At 40.2% G+C, this 23202-nt stretch overlaps 2 protein-coding genes across 3 annotated transcripts; both read left to right on the top strand.

Moving 5' to 3' along the window:
• Positions 1 to 2561: 2561 nt before the first annotated feature.
• Positions 2562 to 11462, top strand: ubqln4 (ubiquilin 4). 2 transcript variants are annotated; one of them, XM_055053887.1, is made up of 11 exons: positions 2562 to 2739; positions 5964 to 6115; positions 6239 to 6387; positions 6473 to 6735; positions 6868 to 7026; positions 7133 to 7355; positions 8096 to 8235; positions 8475 to 8558; positions 9401 to 9516; positions 9615 to 9783; positions 9883 to 11462. In XM_055053887.1, exons 1-11 carry the CDS (start codon positions 2596 to 2598, stop codon positions 10033 to 10035), a joined length of 1752 nt encoding a protein of 583 aa, XP_054909862.1. In that variant the 5' UTR covers positions 2562 to 2595; the 3' UTR covers positions 10036 to 11462. The 2 variants fall into 2 exon arrangements, with proteins under 2 accessions (XP_054909862.1, XP_054909861.1); XM_055053886.1 differs by having other exon boundaries at positions 6868 to 7032.
• A 1336-nt stretch (positions 11463 to 12798) lies between these two features.
• On the top strand, positions 12799 to 15495 carry LOC129375068 (ras-related protein Rab-25-like). Its single transcript, XM_055053888.1, has 5 exons — positions 12799 to 13066; positions 13554 to 13749; positions 14580 to 14773; positions 14867 to 14947; positions 15022 to 15495. Exons 1-5 carry the CDS (start codon positions 13030 to 13032, stop codon positions 15147 to 15149), a joined length of 636 nt encoding a protein of 211 aa, XP_054909863.1. The 5' UTR covers positions 12799 to 13029; the 3' UTR covers positions 15150 to 15495.
• Positions 15496 to 23202: the final 7707 nt, after the last annotated feature.

Below are 23202 nucleotides of genomic sequence, written 5' to 3'. Positions count from 1 at the left end.
ATATGAAAAAGAAATAAATTTTCAATTGCTTTACTTTATTGTTGATATTAAGTGCTTTTAAGTCTGTCTCCACACTGCAAAGCTGTCAAGTCTTTCCGACAAGATGCTTGACTTTTTTGTTCACATGAACAAAAAACAAAGAATAAAAATCCTAATTCTTGGAAGATATGTATTAAATAAGACTCAGTATATGACAGATAATTGCTCAACACAAGCATTTTACTTATTTTTTTTGTATTAAAAAGAAGGATAAGAACATACACAATTCACGTAAGCGTTAGAAACAGAAACAACTAGACTAAACACATAAGTCTTGAAGAAAGAGTTGTTTTGGTGGATCAGAAAATCTGTAATAACCAAAGAAAGAAAACAGAATAGCTCCTGGAACAGTAAGAACTATTTCCAGGAAATACAAACAGCTCGTCAAAGCAACGTTGATCTATGACAACTATGGAAAAGAAAAACAAACAGAGGACATCACATTTATAGTGGTGTTTGCATGTCAATGACTCCCTTTGCTAAGTTCAAAATACCTGAGCAGTGAGTAATGTTAATGAGTGAGAAAAACGCAAAGAGTCAAGAGTAGCAATTTCTCCATCATTGACTAAGACTACTACACAGGAGGTCTCTAAATATAGAATAAAATACCAATGAGAATACAACATATTAATGACAGCAACAGTTCTATCAATGGTTCTGTCCATAAAAAAGGCAAGCACAAATTCTCAGACTATGAGTACATTTTATTTGGAATAAAAAGTGCAAAGAGTACACAAAGTGAATAACAGTAACCCCTCTGTTAGTGGCTCCAACCAGGAAAGAGACCACCCTTAGTAAAGCCTGAAAAATAATCACAATGAAAAATTGAAAGAAAATCTGACTTTGTAAAAGCAAAACACTAAGAAATACACTATTACAAATACTGCACAAATAAACTAATTGTAGGACATAAAAAAACAACAACTTGCAAATAAAACATAAATCCTGGACAAATCAAAACAGCAAAGCAGAGAGCAATAACCTCACCTGAATGAATTCTATGTGTGCCTTTGAATTTGGATAGAGTGGATAAACTATGTACAGATTTCATAAATCTTGTGCATGGAATATAATAGCCAGATGTCAATGTCAAATTTATTTATATAGCACTTTAAAAACAGGTATAGAACTGCACCAAAGTGCTGCACAGAAACGACAGTAGCACAAATAGATAAAAACAGAATATCAAAAACTGCTTCAGTTAAAAGCCAACGAATAGAACGAGGCGTCCCAGATGCCTTTGGGACGCCTCCTGGTCACCTCCCTGCTAAGGGGAAGAGAAAAGAACTACAAGCTGCTATTTCATCTTTGGTTAGAAGTATTTTAATAAGAGTTTTTCAGTAACACAAATTCAACCTATTTTTGAATTAATCTTTGTATTTAGAGAGTTCTACTTCTAGTTAGCCAGAGTGGAACTATCAATCTCATATAGCGTTCGTGTTAATTTAACCCTAAATTAGAGCAAAAGGACCAACTTTCCGAATCTTCACAATCTGTTATTATATGTCTTCATATACTAACAGATATATTTCAATATTTTTTTTGTTTCACAACAGAAAGACTGGGGATTAGACACTTAGCAACTGAGCAGAGGGATCGCATTAATGGCTTAATGATCCATTAAGCCAACTAAAGTCAACTGAGTACATCGAACTGTTGTGGAAACTCTTGCAAGGGCGATGGTTTGAAAGGTGTCGATGAACAAAGATATTCTCTAAACGATAGGCTGCATTTCTGTTTCATTTCTTCACAGAATCAAAGTGAAGCAATTAGAAAACTTCATGTTGAACCCACAGCTGAGTATGAATTGGATCACTGTAGGCTGTTTTAATACTCACTTTGAGAATTTGAAAAAGCCTATTTCTATTTTATTCTTATGATGATTTGTGGGTTTTTAAATAGCTTTCAGTATTGGTTTATCTAAAAATAAAATTATTTCCATCTAAACAGACAAAATGTTAGCTTTTAAGTGAAGTAAAATTGTGTAGTGGGTCAACATCTGAAATGTTGATTTTCCTCAGCAAACCAAAAATGGGGAACGTTTTCGTGGTGATGCAGTTTACAAATAAGATAAATATTTTAAATTAAAGGAAATCGGTGTATACAATTTCTTGGCCGATTGATTACTACATCTTTAACACAGGTACAATTAGTAGTGTTTAAAAAAAAATTTTATCTTCAAAATTTGTAGCAGTGGTTAGTAAGTTGTCGATGTGATTTATTAAATGCATTCATTGAAAAGCTACAGTTTGTTGTTACAGTTAGATTAGTGGTTTAAATTTGGTCAGTTTCCTTAAATGTTAATATTAGAATAAATCCCTCTATTATTATTATTATTATTATTATTATTATTATTATTATTATTATTATTATTATTATTGTTGTTGTTATGTTGTTATTATTATTTTATTTTGTGAACTTTTAACCGATGAACTCATACAGGAACTACTTCGACCGACTGGGTGGGTGAGAAAAGTAGAAAAAAAACCCCACGGCAGACCTGGCTTGAACCGGAAGTGAAAGTTAGATCCGAGCTGTTCCATCGGCGGAGTAAAGATGGCTGAGCAAGGCGCCCCAGATCTTGGTAACAACAATAATAATAAACCCGAAGCCTCCGAGGGGACGATTATCAAGGTCACAGTGAAAACACCCAAGGACAAGGAAGAAATCGCCATCGCAGAGGACGCTTCTGTCACTCAGGTTGGTCGGATACTGTTCATCGTTGCGCTCTAACGTCATGCCCACAACTTCAGCTAGGAAGCTAAACCATTAGCATGTATCACCACTCTTACCGGCTAACTGGGGCTGCTGAGAATGAAAGCGGCTGTGTGAAATCGAAATACTATTGGTTAGGTTGCCGTTTAGTCGGCAACCACCTCGTTGTAAATGTCCCACTCTACGAAACGATCGCGCTAAGATTTGGAAATTGCTAACCGGCTAGCCAGTCAGTTGCTAGCCGGGGAGCTAAGTTAGCCTGTTATTCGGACCAACTGTGTGGCTGAACAAGTGTCAGCTGACGGGAACGCGCTTGCTGCGCTAACTGCAAGAAGCAATAACACTCCCGACGGAACCGTGGAAGTGGTTACATGTCGCTGCTCCATCGTGTATTGCTTTCATTTCCTACTTCAGCTCTACAGCCTGATAAAAAAGTCGAAGCTGTCTTTGAGTCTAGAACATTCTCATTGCTGCTCCTGAGTCATTCAGGCTTCTTGGGGATTTCTAGTCTCCTCAGTGCTGCTGTTGGCTTGGCGACGGATTCACCTGGAAAAGCCACGTAATAACATTCAGAGCAGGGTGCTCTCATGTTGGCTCCTTAGCGCAGTAATACATCTTTATATGTGTTTATGTTTTAGGGATATTATTCTTTCTGTTTGAAAGTATGTTTAAGTTCAATAAATGTGGCATTACAAGTAATATGAATGAGGAAAATAAATCACTTTTGTTAAGATGATGTCTAAAGGAAATTCAAACTTTTCCCCATTAAGCTCTTTTGAAGTTATTTAGTGAAAACAAAGCAATATGCAGTGTTTTATGGAGGTGCCCTACACAAGACGAATATAAATTGACCGTATTAAACACATATTTTAGACTGAATTAAGCCTCAACTATTGTCAAGGTGGTTGCGATTTCACAAATGTTGTATTTTTCCATCATACTCATCCTATCATTCAGAGTTTTCTCTGAGCTGCAGAGCTGACCCTCCCCCATCTGTTGCTGAATACCGCAGGCCAGCTGACCGAGTAAAGGCTGCCATGCTTTCACTTAGTAGGCAAGGATAATTTTATTAGCTTTTACTGAGCCGCGAGCCACAATAAACTTCAACATTCATAAGCACATAGAAAATAGAACTACAATTAGTGCGCATATTTTCAATGTTTTTAAATTAAAGCAGATGGATCACATTGTGATTTATTTACGTTGGTGTAATTATTGCACTACTCTGGTGTTTTAAGTCAATGAGAAAATGATGGTGAACTGTGACTAACTTCAGCACAGCGTTTTTATTGTAATTAATTCTCTGAGAATATACTCACTATTTATAAAAAGTCAAAGTCACTGTTTTAAATATTCAAACAGATTAGATCTCAAGTTCTTTAGGAAAGTGTGGGGGGGGAAAATTACAACACATGCTTAGAAAATGACCAGAACATAAAATGTGTTTGAAACATGCAGTTACTGAATTGAAGTGTAACTAGGAAGATTTTACATACAAAGCATGACAAAAATAGGTTTGCAAAAGTTAAATCTGATAAAAACGAAAAGAATGATGTCTGTTTGGACAGACATTTTTAGGATTGTTGGTTGTATGTAGGGAAAGACGAACACACCAAACCAGCCCAAAGAGCTCGTTAAATCTGTCAAGCCCAGCGATGCGGGGATTTGTTTTGTTCCCACAAACGGTAGGATCCTTGCAGTCACTGAGTCTGTGATTAACTAATTCCTCCGTAACCCAAATGTCCAGGGCTGACAGGTAGCACTTGGATAAAATCGGATCATGTAAAAGGACAATGAGCTCAAAACCAGCAGGAGCAAATCTGCAGCAGAACGGGTAAAAAAAATAAAGTATCAAGGTGTCGCAATCGCTCAGTCAAAGTCCAGATCTCGGCCCCTAACTGCTGGGGGCAACATTACGTGAGCCGCGCATGAATAACCATTGAATAAATAAATAAATGGCTGGCTGAAGATCTAAATCAACTAAGCCAACATTGTAAAATAAAATAAACAAAAATACATCACAGCATCAGTCTGATGACATCAAATCTGTTGCTCTTTATTCTAAGGTGCTTTGGTTTTAATGTGTTTTTCATTGTTTGTTAAATGTTTTAACCTGAAGATTTGATAAACACTCGGTGTATTTTTTTACTAAAGGTTTTATTATAATATTGTCCATGATTTTTTTTTGTCTTTATCCCATTGAAAACTAATGACTATAGTGCTGAAACTGCAACTGCATAAATATTGAAGGCCTAAATGCTTCCTGCCTTCAGGTTATTGTGAAACCTCTGCGTGGATTCTCTTCATGTTTATTTTTTTTTTCATTAGTTTTGAATTAGATGAAAAGAAAAACAAAAGAATGGTTTTTTTTATACTTTACGTCAACTTTATATAATATTTAATTTCTTAATGTCTGCAGACACCTACAAATGTGGGCCTGACGTAAGATTCTCTTGCAAGGAGAGCTTTAATTTGATGGTGTTCCACTATTTCACCACTGCATGTCACTAATGCTCACTGGGATCATCTGTTTTCATTACAAACGGCAGGAACTGTTACAGCAAAATAGAGCAGCAATAAGAATAATATTTTTGTACTCTTAAAAACTTTCATGTAGAAGCACAACAGACATAACAGGAGTGTTCACATCAACAGAAAAAAGGGACTAAAAGGCCATAGAATGTACTATTGCAAGGTTCCCCCGAGAAAACGTGCTAGATCCGGTGGTTTGGCGCTGGGGCAGCCCGTCGGGGTTTTTGAGTTTTAAAGTTGACAGGAAACTTTAAAATATCACTTGTGGGGGCACAAATAAAGTCTGGATGTCCTGCCAGGAAACCCTGAACTGTGCTTAAGCTGCTATGTTAAGCTTCAGCACAAATGCTGCAGTTTTGAAGTTTTTTTGTTTTGTTTTTAAAGAACAGAAACAACCAATTCAAATCAGTAGTTAAAAAGATTTTTAGAACTCTGTATTTTCTCTACAAATTACTTTGGTCACTCTCTTTCTCTGGTATTTTATTAAAATTAAACAATGGTGTAAAGCAGCGTCTTCAGTGGTCGATACAGCGGCTTTTCAAACCAGCTTCCGATTGATAACTAGTACATGGCTGGCCTCAAACCACTTGTTGGTTATTATTATCGGTCTACCTGGAGACATTTTTTTTCTTCCATGCAGAAATCTTACCTGGTTTTATATATTTTTTGTCTTCCAGTTTAAAGAGGAGATCTCGAAGCGGTTCAAAGCCAAACAAGACCAGTTGGTTTTGATTTTTGCAGGGAAGATCTTGAAGGACGGTGACAGTCTCAGCCAGCATGGCATCAAAGATGGCCTGACAGTTCACCTGGTCATTAAAACAGCACACAAGTAAGCACTCTTTTTGTTTTGCTTTTGTTTTTTACAAAACCTTCTGATTCGCTGTGACAGTTGACCAGCTTTGACAACTTGGGTTTAACGTCTTTTCTCTCTCTCTCTAAATTCCCTCTGTAGGGCAGCAGATGGCGGTAGCACCTCAGCCTCTAGTTCAACCTCCAACCAGGGAGCCAGTAGCACCACCTCTAGTTCAGCTGCCAACCCGGCCCCCACAGCAGCCCCCACCGGGTCTGGCAACCCACCCACACAGACGCCCAACATAATGAGTGAGTCCGCCTGTGTGTTGTTCTAATTAAAAAGCACTATTCTTGCCAAAGATTTCCTCGCTGAGTCAGCGGTTATCCCCTGCAGGTGGCTTCGGAGACCTGGCCAGTCTAGCTGGTCTGGGCATGGGCTCCGCTAACTTCATGGAGCTGCAGCAGCAGATGCAGAGGCAGCTCATGTCCAACCCGGAGATGCTCTCCCAGATTATGGAGAACCCCTTGGTGCAGAACATGATGTCCAACCCCGACCTGATGAGGCAGATGATCATGGCCAACCCACAGATGCAGCAGCTGATGGAACGCAACCCTGAGATTTCTCACATGCTCAATAACCCTGAACTCATGAGACAGGTGAGGGGAAAAATGCCCTGAAGGGCCTGGAGGACATTCAGGCTTTATTCATTCAACATGAATAAAATTGTTGTGTGTTTCATGTAAACCTCAATCTGCTCTGCTTCCTCTCCCTTTCGTCCTGCCTGTCAGACCATGGAGCTCGCCAGGAACCCAGCCATGATGCAGGAAATGATGCGAAACCAGGACCGCGCTCTGAGCAACCTGGAGAGCATTCCAGGAGGTTACAATGCCTTGAGGAGGATGTACACAGACATCCAGGAGCCCATGTTCAGCGCAGCCAGAGAGCAGGTCTCTGTGAGGAACCTTTTACACATCCCCGTTTCTACCTCTTTTCAAGACCAGAAGTGAATTAAATCCTGTGTATTAAACTGTATTTTATCATTTTTTGTTATAGTTTGGAAACAACCCGTTCTCAGCTCTTGGTGGAAACTCTGACTCTGGTGCTCAGCCGTCGCGGACAGAGAACCGAGAGCCTCTGCCCAACCCGTGGGGGCCTCCGAATTCTTCAAACCCCTCTGAGAGTGGAGGGGGAACCACAGGAAGTACTAGCACTTCGGGAACCACCAACCCAAGTGTGTCCAACCCTCTTGGCGTCAATCCTGGGACTCTGGGAAATGGTACGCTGGAGACTCGTTGATGTTGGATTTGATAAAGATAGAGTTCTCCTGATAACAAATCTCAGCAGCAGTTTTTCTTACATTCTGTGTCACAAAGTGCTGTTGTGATTTTTGTCAGGAGAAGAGAGTTTAAGCTAATATTATAATCCCCATTTCTAAATATATGTGCCTTATTTTCAACACTTCATATTATTGTTTGAAGTTTTTTTTGTTTTGGACTAAGAAAGGAAATGGTTCTGAGCCTTTTGTAATAAGAGTTAGCTAATAAAGCAGCTAGAAGCTAATGTCAGAGTAGTTAGCATCTGCTTCACAGCTTCCTTCCGGTGCTAAATCACCTTTTAGTTTAGCACCTGGGCTTTATTCCAATTAGCAGACAGCATAAGCAGTTTGTTAAACCAGATCAGAATTTTTGAAACATTTATTCTATTTGTGAAAACAGAAATGTGCCTTTTTAGTCTTTTGGCTGCAGGGCTATTCCTATAAAAGAGACAGTGAAAGAAATAATGTATCAACTGGTCAAACCTGATTTGGAATATTCTCCCTTAAACACTTATTATTTGAAAACGTATTTAATTTGTGAAGCTTTCAGTTGTAAAAAGACAAACTGGGGATTATTCTAAAATCTTTTGTCGTTCCTGTGAATCCAGTGCTCGGTATCGTTTTTGTCCCCTGGGCTTGACGTACTGCGACACCCCTATTTAGTTACGTTCACTCCTGGATGTTTTCGTTTTGTGCTGCAGGCATGTTCAACAGCCCCGGCATGCAGAGTCTACTCCAACAGATCTCCGAAAACCCTCAGCTGATGCAGAACATGCTGTCTGCTCCGTACATGCGCAGTATGATGCAGTCACTGGCTCAAAACCCAGAGTTAGCCTCACAGGTGAGGATCATAAAGTCATAGATTAAATATTGATATTCTGGACTTAAAACGGCCTTAGACATACTTTTTAGAACATTACAAAAAAATATATCACATCAAGTCTTCATTCTCTCCTGTAGCTGTATTGGTTTATATTTTTGTCTCTCTGATGTATGCGTTAATGTTTAACAGAACTGCGTAGGCAGTGTGGACTGCTGCTGGAGCCAAATGACTAATACTTTATTTCTTCCCTCAATCAGGTAATGATGAATAATCCATTATTCGCTGGAAACCCACAGCTGCAGGAACAGTTCAGATCTCAGCTGCCCATTTTCCTTCAGCAGGTACTGTTTCCATTTTCATCTAAAACACCTTTTTCGAAACTGAAGGAAAACATCCCCTGACCTTCTGATCAGGGCTTCAGCATGTCTTTAATATGTCCTTATTTCATACTTGGCTGTTAATGACATTTAGTTATGTTTGTTCATTCATACATTCATCCATCAATACCTTCCCTGCAAAGGAATTTTACTGTGCCGCTCCTTAAGCTAGCACATTTTTATTTGTTTAAAAACTTTAATCCAAATGTTTTGTTACGTAAACCTTGAACCAACTCTTTAGTTTGTATTTATTTAAGTTTTGCTGTAAAACAAAAAGTTTTTATTTACTGTTTTGAAGCCAGATAATGTTTTATTCATTAATTCGATTGAATGTTTTTGAGTATAAACTAAGTTATTTTTTTTATAATTTATTCATTCATCAAGTAATCTATTTAAATCATTGATTACTTAATGAATGAAACTAAAAATTAAAGTTAGAATAAAAAAAAAAATTAGTTCTTAAATTTTAGCAATTCAAGAATGATTTTCTACAATTTAAGTTGTTTTATAACATTTATTTTGCTTTTGTGTTTTTTCTGTGCTTTTTACCAATCAGTTTAGGGTTTATGTGTTTTGTTCATCATACTGAACATGTGTCTGATTGGGGAGAAAAAAAATTTAATAATTACACAATTTTTAAAAGGTATTTTTACCTCCAATATCTGAATTCTAAACAGTTTATAACATAAACTTACCATCTTTTGGCTTTAATTTCTCTGGTCTCATCCGTCACGTTGCTGAAATTTTAATTGCTTACAGTCACCTTTCCTAATTTTTTGCTTCCATTTCTTCCCATCTGTCTCCAGATGCAGAACCCTGAGGCGCTATCTGTCATGACCAATCCCCGTGCCATGCAAGCTCTAATGCAGATCCAGCAGGGCCTCCAGACGCTGCAGACAGAAGCCCCAGGCCTTATGCCCAGGTAGACAGAACGAGGCATCACCTGCATCACATTGCACATTGCATTTTAAGCGAGGGTTTGAATTTAACATTTGTGTTTGTTGTCGTCTTTTGGCCCAGTTTGATGACGGGTGGAATACCAGGCGTGCCCACAGCCGGCGCCGTTCCTGCAGAGAACCCAGCCTCGTCTCCCAGCAGTGCTGCAACAAACCCTGCTCAGCAGCAGCTGATGCAACAGATGCTCCAGATGTTTGCCGGAGGAGGCGGAAGTGGAGGAGGAAACGGAACAGTACGCGACCACTCACACATAGTGAAATCGCCTCCATAATGTGCATGGTGGTGTTTTTGTATTTGTCTTACTTCAATCTTTACTGACTGTTTCCATCAGAGCCAAACCCCAGAGGTGCGGTTCCAGACCCAGCTAGACCAGCTGAACGCCATGGGCTTCATCAACCGCGAGGCCAACCTGCAGGCCCTCATTGCTACTGGAGGAGACATCAACGCCGCTATCGAGAGACTGCTGGGCTCACAGCCCTCGTAATGACATACAGTACATATTGACACGCTCATAAACACGCATTTAACACATAACAAACCCAAAATCAACTTCGAACCAACAGAAATTTATGTGTATTGTCCCAAACCTTACAGAAGAAACTTGGGCAAGAACTGAAAGACCCTCATTCTGCATCTGTTCTAAGATCATTCCCTATTTTCTTTTTCCCCTTTTACTTCTTTTGTTCGGCGCCATCCAGCCAGCTTCACCCACAGAGTTCTGCTGTAGGGGTCGGACTGAACCGCTCTCTCCTCAAAGCGCGTACTGATGTGAAGAGAAAGGGACTCCCGACCATTGATTATTTTTTTCAACTTAGTGTTTCTTTCACGTAAATCTGAAGTAGCGCTCTGTAGGCAAACGTTCACGTGATCCAAATGCGGCCCGTGCGACGTGAAGGCCAGTCGGCTCTGTATCGGGCCTGGTTCCTGTCGGGCAGGTTGGTGGTTCCTATAAGCTGTGATCCTGAAAGCCAGCAGGAGAACAGGCGCTCACAAAAGTTCCAACCGCCTTCCCTCCATCCTTGTCTTCAACATGTTCCACACACAGCTGGTTTTTGCCCAACAGCTTTCACTATTTATTGCAAGCGCCTTCCACACTGTCACCCTTCCAAAAGTTGTAATTCGTCACTCTGGATCAAAGTGCCCACATGCAATCGCAGTGTCTTTTAGGAATGGCTTTTCCCTCCTGAGTCGCCATTGCTTGTCCTGCTGTCCGACTGACCAGTGGGATCATGGCTAGTAAAGGCCAGCCTCAGATGGGAGGCGTGATGTCCCACCTTCGCCGAAATTCTCATTCCAGACTGCAACCGTAATCGTTTTTCACACTCAGCAGCTTACCTGAAGCACAGGCTGTTGCTGTTATGAATATGAATTTTGCAAACCATCTTTAATTTCATTTAAATCTGATCGTTCATCGTCTTTTCTCTTCCTGTTTGAGGTGCAGTTAGTACCTAGATATGAACTTGATTTATTTTCCATTAATTACATGTGGAAATCAAATGGGTCAAAGTATGACATAATGGAAAGGCTTTAAAAAAAAAGAAGAAAAAAAACAGTGATGGCATCATACTTTGCTCCAATCATAAACTCTAGGTTGTATTATTATTATTATTTTATTCTTTTTGAAATTCTCAGCATTTGTAGTTGTGGTGAACTTGGCAACTGCTTCAGTAGCTCTGCTCTGTCTGTTGACCTCAGCTGAATTAAAATAAAGAAATCCATCTCCCAGTTGAAAATGTCGGAACTAACTTTTAACAGTACTGTACTAAAAAAAAAAAGTAATAAATCATGGTCAAAAACCATTATTCCCTGTCTCATTTTGATTACAGTGTGGTGATGGGCCAGGAATTTTAACTGTCCCACAATGTTCTGTCTTGTTTTAATGGGAAGTGTGAAATAAAAGATTACCTCCAAGTTTGTTTTTAAAGTACATATAATTGAGACTCTCTGTGCCATCTGGAAAAGCATGGAAATTGTTTTGCTCCTTTTTCCAGATCAGGATATATAGTGCCTTGTAAAAAATATTCATTCCCCTTTGAGCTTTTTCACTTTTTGTCAACATTAAAACTTCAATGCGTTTCATGTAATCGACCAAAATTACCACACAACTGTGAAGTGGTGAAGTGGAATGAAAAGGGTACATTGGTTTTAAACATTTACAATTAAAAAATAATAATTAAAAAACTTTAAACATTTCCATTGCAAATGTATTCACACCTTTTCCTGTGGCACTCCCAAATAAAATCCAGTGCAACCAGATGTCACCTAGTTTGTAAAAAGTCAATTTTTGTGTCTTAATTCAATGTCGGTATGACTTCATCTGTTCTGTGAAGGCCTCAGGGGTTTGTTGGGAACAAAGAAGCATCATGTAGACCAAGGAGATTAAAGGAGGGTACAGTTCTGAAACTATTCCAACTTTAGATCAGAAGACTCTTCAGTCGTTTGGCTGAAAATTGAAAGATTACGGCAGAACTGCAGACCAGAGCATCTGCGGAGAGGCCTGCTGTAGCTCTGGGTAGGTTACAGAAATCCGATCCAGACGGGAGAATCTGTTGACAGGGCAGCTATTTGATTGTACTCTCTACACATCTGGCCTTCGTGGGAGAACGACAAGGGGTGGAGGGGGGCAAATGCTGAAAGGAAGCCAAAAGAAGCCTTGTTTGCCACAAGCCTTGAAGGAGAGACAGAAAGCATGGAAAAGAAGCTGTTGAGACCAAAGCTGAATCTTCTGATCAACTTAAAAAAAAAGAAAAAGTTTGGCAGAAAAGTTACACAGAACGTGACCTCAATCACACCATCCTCTCAGTGGAGCATGGTGGTGGCAGTATAGTGCTATGGGGATGTTTTTTATTTGAGTCGAGTTTAAGCTTTTGAAGTAAAACTGGTTCAATTCATCCAGATTTCAAAACTGCAGGGAAAGAAATATCTCTTTCCAAACGTGAGGCTAAATTTAACACTTTTTTTAAAATATAATCTCCGTAAGGAAAAAAAATTGCTCGCTTTAAAAAAAAAGAACATGAAAATTAGAATATCGGCTCGAACTGAGCTTCACGTTCCTGGATTTTGATTGTGAGACTGGTGGGCTGACGTGTCCCGGCTCACGCACATCCACCTGCAGGGCGAGGTTTATTGTCATACAAATGAGTCTGGGAGTGCAGCGGAGGGTGGAGTCTGTACCTGCGAGTGGTTCTACCTGTTCCACCTGCTCTCCGTCCTCCCTGCCCTCCCCTGGGTGTCAGCTGATGAGCAATAAGGAGTCCTGCTTTTTCTTTTTCCGGCCGTCTTCAAACAGGGAGCTGCTCCTCTTTTCCCACAGCGAGCAGAGATTTAATTTTCTCCCTATTGTTTTTCACCTTCACACAAAACCAGGGAGGACACTTTTGTTTTCTCTTTCTTAATAAATACTCCATTAAAAATTGGAAAGTGGCTTCTGGGCATCATTTGTAAGGTGGAAGAGTGACCCATCGCCACTGAATGCAGCATGGGCTCAGATGACTCGTACAACTTTGTATTTAAAGGTAAGACACGTTTAATTCAGCTGTAATCGTCTTAGAAGAAGGAAATTATTGTGCTGCATTTCTACACATGGAAGACAAAAGATTTTATCCGTTTTCTGCTGCCGTTTCTATGAAAATGGCAGCATAAGGAAGTGATTGCTTCCTGCCTACTTTGACTGAACGCTGTGACCTTTGACCTGCTAGATAAACATGAGTTCTCACACTCCCAGAGGAATAGGCGCACTGTACCGTAGTGTTTCTTCCGAGAGCAGCAGTGATTTTCTACTTCCCTCATTCCAGAGTGAACTCGCACTCAATGTGGATCTGCCACGTTGGTGTGATGTCACGCAATCCGGCATCCAGCGAGTGTGACAGAAAGTCTGCATATGTCAGATGAGATAAAGACTATCTGATCCATTTTGGTTTCAGGAGACATGCAGCTGAATCAATGTGATTAATTATTAATAAAGCGGGCGTAACAGGAACTTCTTCACGTGTGTCTGTGCAGTGGTTCTGATCGGGGAGTCCGGTGTGGGAAAGAGCAACCTCCTGTCCCGCTTCACCAAAAATGAGTTCCTGCACGACAGCCGCACCACCATCGGCGTGGAGTTCAGCACGAGGACCGTCCAGCTGGACAACTTCACCATCAAAGCTCAGATCTGGGACACAGCTGGGCTGGAGCGCTACAGGGCTATCACCTCAGCGTGGGTTCACACACACACACACACACACACACCCCCACACACACACACACACACACACACACCCCACACACACACACACACACACAAACACGCCCACGCACACACGCATACGGGCGAGATTAGAATCTGAGAAGTCAATGGTACACACAATAATCGAGTGATCAGTTAATTTGCGACTCATGTGACCCCGCCCTGTCATTGCCAGCTGCACCTCTTATGTACTTATCAAACCTTTTTAATACACCTTGCTAAAGTATCCACACCCCTTATATTGTAGTATAAGGGATGTGCATTTTATATGATAGACCCACACAAAGTGAAAATTAAATGTGGTTCTCAAAATTTTGGGCAAATAAAAATAAAAAATAAAAAAATGAATAATTAATTGGTATGCATTTATATTTGCTCCCCTTGTACTGAACAAACTTGGTAAATAGAGTCAATCTCTGTGTGAATTATTCCCTGGTTTACTCTACATTCAAGATGCTTTCCCCTGTGGAATACTAAGACCCTGAACACCTCATCACCATGAAAAAAAGCACAGTAGTGGCAGCATCATGCTGAACCTTTCTTCCATAAGCATAAGGAATACCAGCCAAACACAGACCGAGAGGAGGCTGAACACAAATGCAGGCCACACTTTTCAGACTAAACAACTCTGAAAACAGCACAGCTTTTTCCTTATGTGTTACTTTGCTTTGACCTGTCATATAAAATCTGGACAAAACAGACTGGAGTTTGTGCTTTTAGGCGATAAAATCTGAAACGAGTGTGAATATTTACTGACCCAAGCAGTGTGTTTAAACTCTGTTTCCTTCGGGTCCGTTCAGCTACTACAGAGGAGCGGTTGGAGCGTTGCTGGTGTACGACATCAGCAAACATCTGACGTACGAGAGCGCCGAGCGATGGCTGAAGGAGCTGTACGATCACGCAGACCCTCACATGGTGGTTATGCTGGTGGGCAACAAGAAGGACCTGGAGAGCCTCAGGACCGTTCCCACAGAGGAAGCCAAAGATTTTGCAGGTGAACTTAGCTGCTTCCTTATGTGCTGAACGGATTTCCCCCTCAAGAATAAACCGATTTTCATCGTGTCGGATGTTTGCCGCACCATTCCAGATAAGAAAGGCCTGATGTTCATGGAGACGTCGGCGCTGGACTCCACGAACGTAGAAGCTGCTTTCAACGAAGTCCTGACAGGTAAGAAGAGACACAGCATCACTCTGGTTTACGAACAACTTTAAGGTGCCGCCCTAAAAGTCTGCCCTCCCCAGCGATCCATAAGAAGGTGGCCAGCAGAGAGGTGACCCGCGGCTCCATCAGCGCCGTGACCCTGTCCAGTCCGCTGGGGGCGGCAAGAGAGGCTCAGGAAGAGCGGAAAGGCTGCTGCAAGAGTTCCTGATGGACTGATATGTGTTGAACCAACACCATGCTTGACTGAAGCTAAAGCCCTCAGCCTCTCTTTCAGTCCGACGAGCGAGGCGGCGCAGTCCGTCGAAAACCTTTTTAAATATAAACTGTACAGTTTGTAGGTCAGTGATTTAGTACTCAGGCATCGAGTGAATCCGTCTTTTATAGTCATGTTTTGTATCAAATATTTCTTCAGAGCAGAAGGTGGGCGGGAAAAGTTCTACTTTAGTTAGCTGTGTTTTTTTTGTTCTCTTCATGTTTTAAGAGTTGCTTTGCAAAGTCGTGTTTTGTTTTTGGAAGCGGGAGAATTTTGACCTGGAATAAATTATTTCAATGTTTGTGTTTCCATGTTGGAATTATCTGCACATTCTCCAGGCTGGATGAGTTCGGGCGCCATAAAACGACGACGGCGCTCAGACCGAGTAAGATTGCAGTTGCTGACTTTTGTGTCGCTGGATACCAGTGGACTAAAAGAAATGTGTTTAGTTTAGGCGAAAAGTGTGGAAAAACGTGAATCACGTTTTGTTTGAAGAGCTCTAGTGACATCTGTGTTGGTCAAAGAAACTCAAAATGTGTCTTAAATGAAAGCCAAGTGGAATCCCCTTTTAGATGATACCAAACACTGCATTAAAGGGCTTTGACAAACATCGAAACCAGAAATATTCCAGCCTCAAAAAACAGAATTCATCTGAAGGGCTTGTGAACATCATGAACTGATAATTATGTCTAACCACTTTGGAAGAGCTATCATGTCAAAAATGTCATAATTTCAAAAATAATGACTAAGTGTTACCACCCTGAGATGGACCAAATTGTGAAGTGTTGGACTCTGGTTCATTGATTAAATGTGGTGAATGTGCTGACTGAGGTTCAGCAGCAGGACGACACCTCAACCGCACCTCAGATCATCTGCTAAGCCTACTTACTGCCAGCTTAGCTGTCAACACTTGGCGCTGCACCCCACCCTTTCTCATCCATTTATCCTTACCCCATCTCTGCTGTTTGTAAATCTCTTGCTCCATCCACCACTTGGAAACGGTGCTGAACGCTACTTAAACTCTTAAAACATAAGGCTGAAACATTCCACCTGACCTGGAGGCGTCAGTCCAGCTGAAGCAATCCAGGAATCTGATTGGTTCCCTTCTGGGCGCCTCCATGTGGATGTTTTGAGGATTTGGATGGATGCAAGTTTCACGGGGCCAATTTGAAGTTATAGTGCATCTCAGAATATGTTCAAAGCCTACATTTCTAAAAGTTCAGTTTGAAAATAAAAACCGTAATTCAGTTTTGGAGACAGTTAAAGCAAAAAATGTTCATCAATGCGTTAATTCAGTTCAAGATTTTAGTAGATGTTAAGTCCTGTTATTGGGTTACAACTACTAAAATAACTGCAACCCAAACGCTTTGTCTGTGTGTTCTGAGTTTACATTTTGAATTGAGTCACTGAAACTTTTCCGTTATTTCTAATTTATCGAGATTCGTCGTTAAAACAATTTTTTATACAAGAAAATCAATAGATTTTTTTTTTTCATGCTTACACTAATTGAAATAAAATCAAACCGTTTTATTTTAAGGAATCGTTAACATGACAGAAGCTGCTTAGTGTTTGAAAGTGTTGTGTCGCCTTGCAGCCTGCAGGTGGCGGTACCGATACAGCTTTTAGTTGATGCCAGACAAGAAGAAAATGAAAAGTTCAACTTTATTCCTTTTTCCTCAGTATATCTCATTTAGGTAATGGCTTGCTAAGCTTTCCTTAATGGCCACCTTGTTACGTTTTGGCGTTAGTATCCTTCTGTTTCCTCTAACTTCCTCAAACTTTGTTCGAGATACACAACGTCTGGCTGTCCCACAAAATATAAAATCCATTCATATGCAGTATGCTTTGAGGTATTATGTGTGTGTGGTGTTTTTATACAGCTGCACACTCTGCTTGTGACCATGCAGGCTCATATAGCACAACTGAGAGAATATAAATCTCCAGCAGGCAGTGTTTAATGACATTCTGGACAGTCAGAGCCCCTATCTCTGGCTCCCAGATGTTCCCGTGAAGCTTTGCTGTGGTATAAGTGTCTGCATGGACATGAATCCTCTGATGGTTTTGTCACAGTGAAATGACCACAAATGCACAGTTCTTTTTATTAATTCTCTCTAATGAAATTGTGATAAGAAGGCTCTGCTGGAGGCAGTAAATGTTTAATTGTGTTCTGTGAAGGAAGATTGTTTTTATGGCCCTGGTAAGAGACATCTGGAGTAATCATCCATGCAGGTTGAAAATGTCATGAAATCTCAAGATCTTTGTCTTTGCAAGCCTGGGGGTTGGAGATGCGTTTTACAATAGAAAGGTTGATTTTCTCAGCACTTCTCAGGTTCCAACAAAATGATCCTGATGTGTGGAGGCATTTTTGACTTTGCTTCAAAGGCAATCAGCTCACAGAGTTTGGAAAGATTTGGATTTTGCGCGTACATGTGACAGCTGCTACCTCTATCCTTTTAGACGTGTAGCTTGTAAAAAGTGAATCTTCGCCTGGGACTCAAATGTCAGAGATCTGTCACCTCTGACCCCAAAGCAGAACTGTTTATCTACCGTTTAAAATTCCTCTGCCTCCCAGCGCCTGGTTTCTCTGGGGGGATTACACTCTTATCTTTCAAGAATTTACAGCTGCAGTGCCAGACCTGCAGGGGTTCAATTGTGATTTTTTAAAATTTTCTGGGAAAAATTGACCCTGTGGAAAAAGGATCCTCTAACAGTGCTGCTTTCCGAATTAGCTGCCCCTGTTGGTTTCACTGAGCTCAGTATTTGTTGTTGATTTCTACTTCCTGTGTTTGTCTGTGACCAAATGTCCTTACAAGAGCTCGTCATCACAAAAGTATTTACAGCTCTTCTACTTTCTTCACATTTTGTCGTCATTACGTCCACACTCTTTAGTGTACATTTCATGCTGCAGACCAACACAAAATATTTCAGAATTGTGAAGCGGAGGGAAATGTATGCATGGTTTTCAAACATTTTTGCAGATGACAATCTGAAAAGTGTGGCCTGTGGTTCTATTCATCCAGATTTCAACACCTAGAGATTGAAACTCTTGCACATTTCTTTTGGAAAAGTACTCAACCTGTTCCAGATCAGATGGAGAACATCTGTGAAGATCAATTTTGGCTGACATTTGGATATGCTTTGATCTAAATCATTAGATTGCAGGTTTGACTTTCAGTCTTGGGCTGATGTCCTGCAGGACGGTGAACCTCTGCCTGAGACTAATGTGTCTATTGACAGAGAAAATTAGTTGCTCTCGATTTTATTTAGGGGTAACAGTAAATAGGACAGAGCACAACAGCATTGTAAACCTTTCTAATTATTGATTCACAGCATTGTAAAGCAAACACTCCCATGATTTAGCTATATTTTTATAAATGGCAGCCATACTCATTTTTTATGTTTACAAAAAATAAAAAGTTAGGCATTTCAGAATATTTTTCAAAATTCAGAATCTATTTTTCTTTCAGTGGGAAGCGCATACATTTTTCTTTCCATATATTATCTATGGGGACATTTGGATTTTATATTAATAATTTTTATGTATATAAATATATAATTAATATAAATATTTATATATAAATATATAATATATAATTTATATAAATATGAATATCTTATATTTATATTCATTTTATATTTTCACCCTTTTTATCCCTACTTTCTGTTTGGGCACAAGATTTAAACTATGTGTGTCATGAAATGTTCATTGAATGACAATCTTAAGATTGAAAACAAAAATATTAAATGACCCAACTACCTTCATTTTAGACAGAAAACTGACAATTATGTCTACTACTGCTAATCTTATGCATCAATCCTTATTTATTTTAAACATTCATACATTATCATCTTCGTTCGGATACACAAAATTAAGTAATAATGTAGAATATAGTTCTAAGTAAACCATAGTTATACAAACAAATTAATTAGTCAGATGCTAGTAGTTATCATGCAGCCTGTTGCTTAATATTAATGTTGCTTATAGCTTTCCATCAGTCAGACTGGATGAAGAGCACAATAAAACATCAACATAGGTGGGAGAAGGAGGAAGTTGTTCAGCTTCCTTGAAATCTCAATACAAAGTACCATCAAAATGATGAAAAAATGTTATAGTCTTGAGATCTGGATTCATCTTTATGCCTTATAACCAGACGCCTGAGCCCGCTTCAAACTGAGGAAAAAATGAACTAATATGTTTACAAAAAATAAAAAATAAACGACTAAAAAAGTAATTATGAGCTGATGAAAACAGTGGCAACGCATTTTGAAACATGCTAAAATATTCAGTGTGACTTAAAGCAGCTAAAAGAGCAGCATTTCACGAACATGACCCTTTAAACGCCCAGATGGGATGGAATGAGGTTAGTCTGGCCGTCCTTGTGTTCAAACCAGACGCCGGGCAAGTCTAGACCAGAGATGTGGGAAACAAACTAATCAGATGAAAATGTTAAATTTTCCTGTAATTGCTGAGAGGCCGGGCAGCTGCGACTGTGAATTACTACAATCTGCAGTGATTACCAAACTGCACAGAACACCTGCATGCCAGCCAAGCAGTGTTGCTTTTTCCTCAACCTCGAGGTCACCGTCTCACTCAGACAGATATGCTAAAAGGTCAAGTAGAAAGTGACATAGAAAGTGACAGCGCTGCGTCCAACTGTTTCAAGGCTTCAACTATGATCGTAAACACACGAAGGAAACCAAAGTCCAAGCATCGGCATGCAGCAGCCGCCATCCTCCTTCATCTGTCAGTGCGTGTGAGCTGAGCAGTGCTGATTTTTCAGATTTCCACATCAGCTCACAGCATCGCAGCCAAAGTCATTGCTCGCCGATTGCCATGGTGATGTTATGGCGACTAATCAAAGAAGAGGTGAGCCGTGCGTCCAGATTGTAACACTGCCCAAAAAATAACATGCAAAGCAGCGACGGAAACGACAAACAGGCAGAGAGGCTGACTAACACAAGTCAGAGAGACTCAGGAGGAAATGTTGAGTGTGTGTTTATCGCTCTTGCATGAAAACCGAAAACTGTTTAGTCTCCGCTCTCAGATTGTTTTAACACTAAAATCTGCTCAAATCAGTTTTCATAATAGTTTGTTTGTACATTTGCCTGCCATCTCGTGCTTAGCTGAATCACCCCGCTCCTCGCAGCATACATCCACACTCAAGTTAATTAACTCCTTTTGAAATCGTCTTGTTTCGTATGAGAGCCTGCTGTGCTCTGCTTTTCACTTTGGCAGCCCTGCTGATGTCAGATGGCTCTGAAGCAAGTTTCAATCAGACGTGTTGTTGGTGAGCCACAGATGTGACGGACTCAGTTTTACATAACGTCGCAAGTATCTGTGACAGCCGCGGAGGTTACCTGTGAGTTTCTGATGCAGCATGCGCATGCAGGAAAAAACACTGGTGCTAATTTTACCCCATATTCGTTGTGGTGGCTGAAGGATGCAACTTAACTGAAGTGCTTCACATCATCACAGAATAATGTTTTTATAGATGCAGAGATAACCAATAGGTAGTTTATACCAACCCCTGTTATTATTATCATTATTATCTCCATTTGTTCCCACTGATGAATAGCAAAGCGCCAGAACTGTAGCACAGCTTGGTATGACAGGAAGTTGGAAAAGGTGGATTTTATCCCCCCTTCTCCGTTCACTAATTTTTTAACGTTTACTTTAGAGTAACCATTTGAGCAGATGTTATTGCTTGATTAAAGTATAAAAACATAATAAAAAATGGCATTGAATCTATTTTACTTTTTTTTCAGCACACAATAAAAAGAAATAAGCTGAAGTTCACACTTTCCTAGATGACTGTTGCTGTTTCTCCATGAGCAATAATACCTGTAGCGTAAGAGAAACATATATGTCTTTTGGGCTGTAATCATCAGCTTTTCCATTAATGTTGACAGTAATTGTTTCTGTCATATATTAATTTAATTTTATTTTTTTTGGTCTTGTGTACCTGCTGTATAATTTTACGATCCCCCCCCTTTCCCTATTTCATACCTCTGTGTGGCATCCAGCTGTTGCATTTCTTTCCAAATTACTTTCATTTTGTAGCGACAAACCAAACTTCTTCTATGCGCAAACCCATTCAGTATCAGTTTATTTCTCCTGGTAGTTGAACATTTTAAGAAATTATAATGATCAGTATCCAAAAGAATGGACTCATCTTATGAGTAGCAACATTTAAGTGACTGGGCCGGTCATTCAGTTCTCGACCGCTGCTTGCATCGGTTCTCATCAGTGTTACAGATCCACTTTGACAACCAGTGATTGAAAGTAATGTTCTTTTTGTCTGATGAAAGGAAGAGGTGCTTTTATATTGATAATAAATACTAATAACCACCTGCAAGTGTTTACTTCTGATCGTGAACTTCCATGTTTTATGAGAATCGGCTGGTCCAAAAGGAGATCCGAACCACAGTAAATGGAACTGAAAGAACAAAGGTACCAGAAAATGATGTACTGCTAATCAGTTGACATATGTGTGGCATCTTCATAATTTCTTGTCTACTTACCTCCACAATTCATAAAGTCTGAATACTTTGATACTCAACTTCAAAGAAAACTAAACAGATATACATAAATCTGAAACAGAATAAAATGGAAGCAAGATGGGAGGAATTGACAACCGACTGGAACAAAGTAAGAGTGTGACAGGGTGAACTGACATGGTTCTGATCATCACTTGGACCGTTTCAGTGATGTTGTGTTTCTCATAGGCCTAGAAACTCTCTGAACCGCCGCTCTTTTTGTATTTGTTACGGCTGTGTCCATGACTCCTTTCTTTATGTGTTCTGGTTGTTGTTGCGTTTCGACCTTCACTGCAGACGATATTTTCAGTATTTTCTGAACAGGGTTTATCACCAGTCATATAGACTTCCTTTGGGAATCGTAAACTGCACCCCAGAGCTCCTAAATGAACGTCTCTTAAGGCCAAAACCTGCAGGAGAAACTTTTCATCTTCTCCTTCACGAGAAGGCAGGGGAAGGGCAGTAATACCCCACGCCATCCATGCAGTGCTCTGCTTTTTGTCAAAAGAAGCACAAAGGCGCCTGGCAATGCATTAAGAGAAAAAAATTGGTGTGTTATACACTATATGAGCAAATATTTCCAAGTCTGTCTAATACCCCTCAACGTTTGTTCCATGCAGTTCACAGAGGAGGTGCAGTCCAGACAAAATGCCTTTGTCCAGATGCCACATTTGCAGAAGATGTTGTTTCACTGATGTGAACTCACTGAAAGGCAGCATGCGTGTGTGTGTGTTTGTGTGTTAGTGTGTGTGTGTGTGTGTGTGTGTGGGGGTGTGTGTGTGTGGTGTGTGTGTGTGTGGTGTGTGTGTGTGTGTGTGTGTGTGTGTGTGTGTGTGTGTGTGTGTGGGTGTGTGTGTGTGCGCGTGTGCGTGTGTGTATTTGGGAAAATAGCAGGTGTTACACTGACAGCCTTAGTGAGAGAAGTCTCCTTAGAGTTTGGTATTGTGGGAAAACACATGTTGTTGTCCACATTCTTCTGAGGACCAGAGATTTAACTGAGGCCATGTTGCCAAAAGAGACATTGCATGTGGACTTTTTCAATGTGTGTGTGCGTACAAGTCCAGACGAGTTTCAGAAGCCAATACTGCATGCATCCTGTCCAGTTTCCTCTGCATGTAACTGGAATCTAAAAATACCACGGGCTCAAGAGGAAAAGAAGTGAAGATGGGAAAATCATTTACACGATCAACAAACACAGTAATCTGGAAGCAAGGGCTGCGAACTCTCAGTGCCACAGACTCATTTATTTTTAAAAGTATTCCTCCAATAAATAAAGTCAAACAGATTTAATTCTGTGAGGAGGATTGTTGCACTGTTGCATCAGCTTATGTGCGAATCGGATGCGATTGCCCAAGAAAACCGAAAGTGACTGGAAGTGTTTGAAGGAGACATCGGTGGGAAAGTGGAGCTGAGATAAAAAAAACAAAAAACATATCCTGTTTTTAATGATGATACAAACTTTCTCTGTTTC

This window comes from Poeciliopsis prolifica, unplaced genomic scaffold (assembly GCF_027474105.1).
Source record: "Poeciliopsis prolifica strain line A6 unplaced genomic scaffold, Auburn_PproV2 SCAFFOLD038, whole genome shotgun sequence".
NCBI lineage: Eukaryota > Metazoa > Chordata > Actinopteri > Cyprinodontiformes > Poeciliidae > Poeciliopsis > Poeciliopsis prolifica.
Note: the sequence above shows the minus strand (reverse complement) of the source record. Positions and strands in the feature narration are given on the sequence as shown.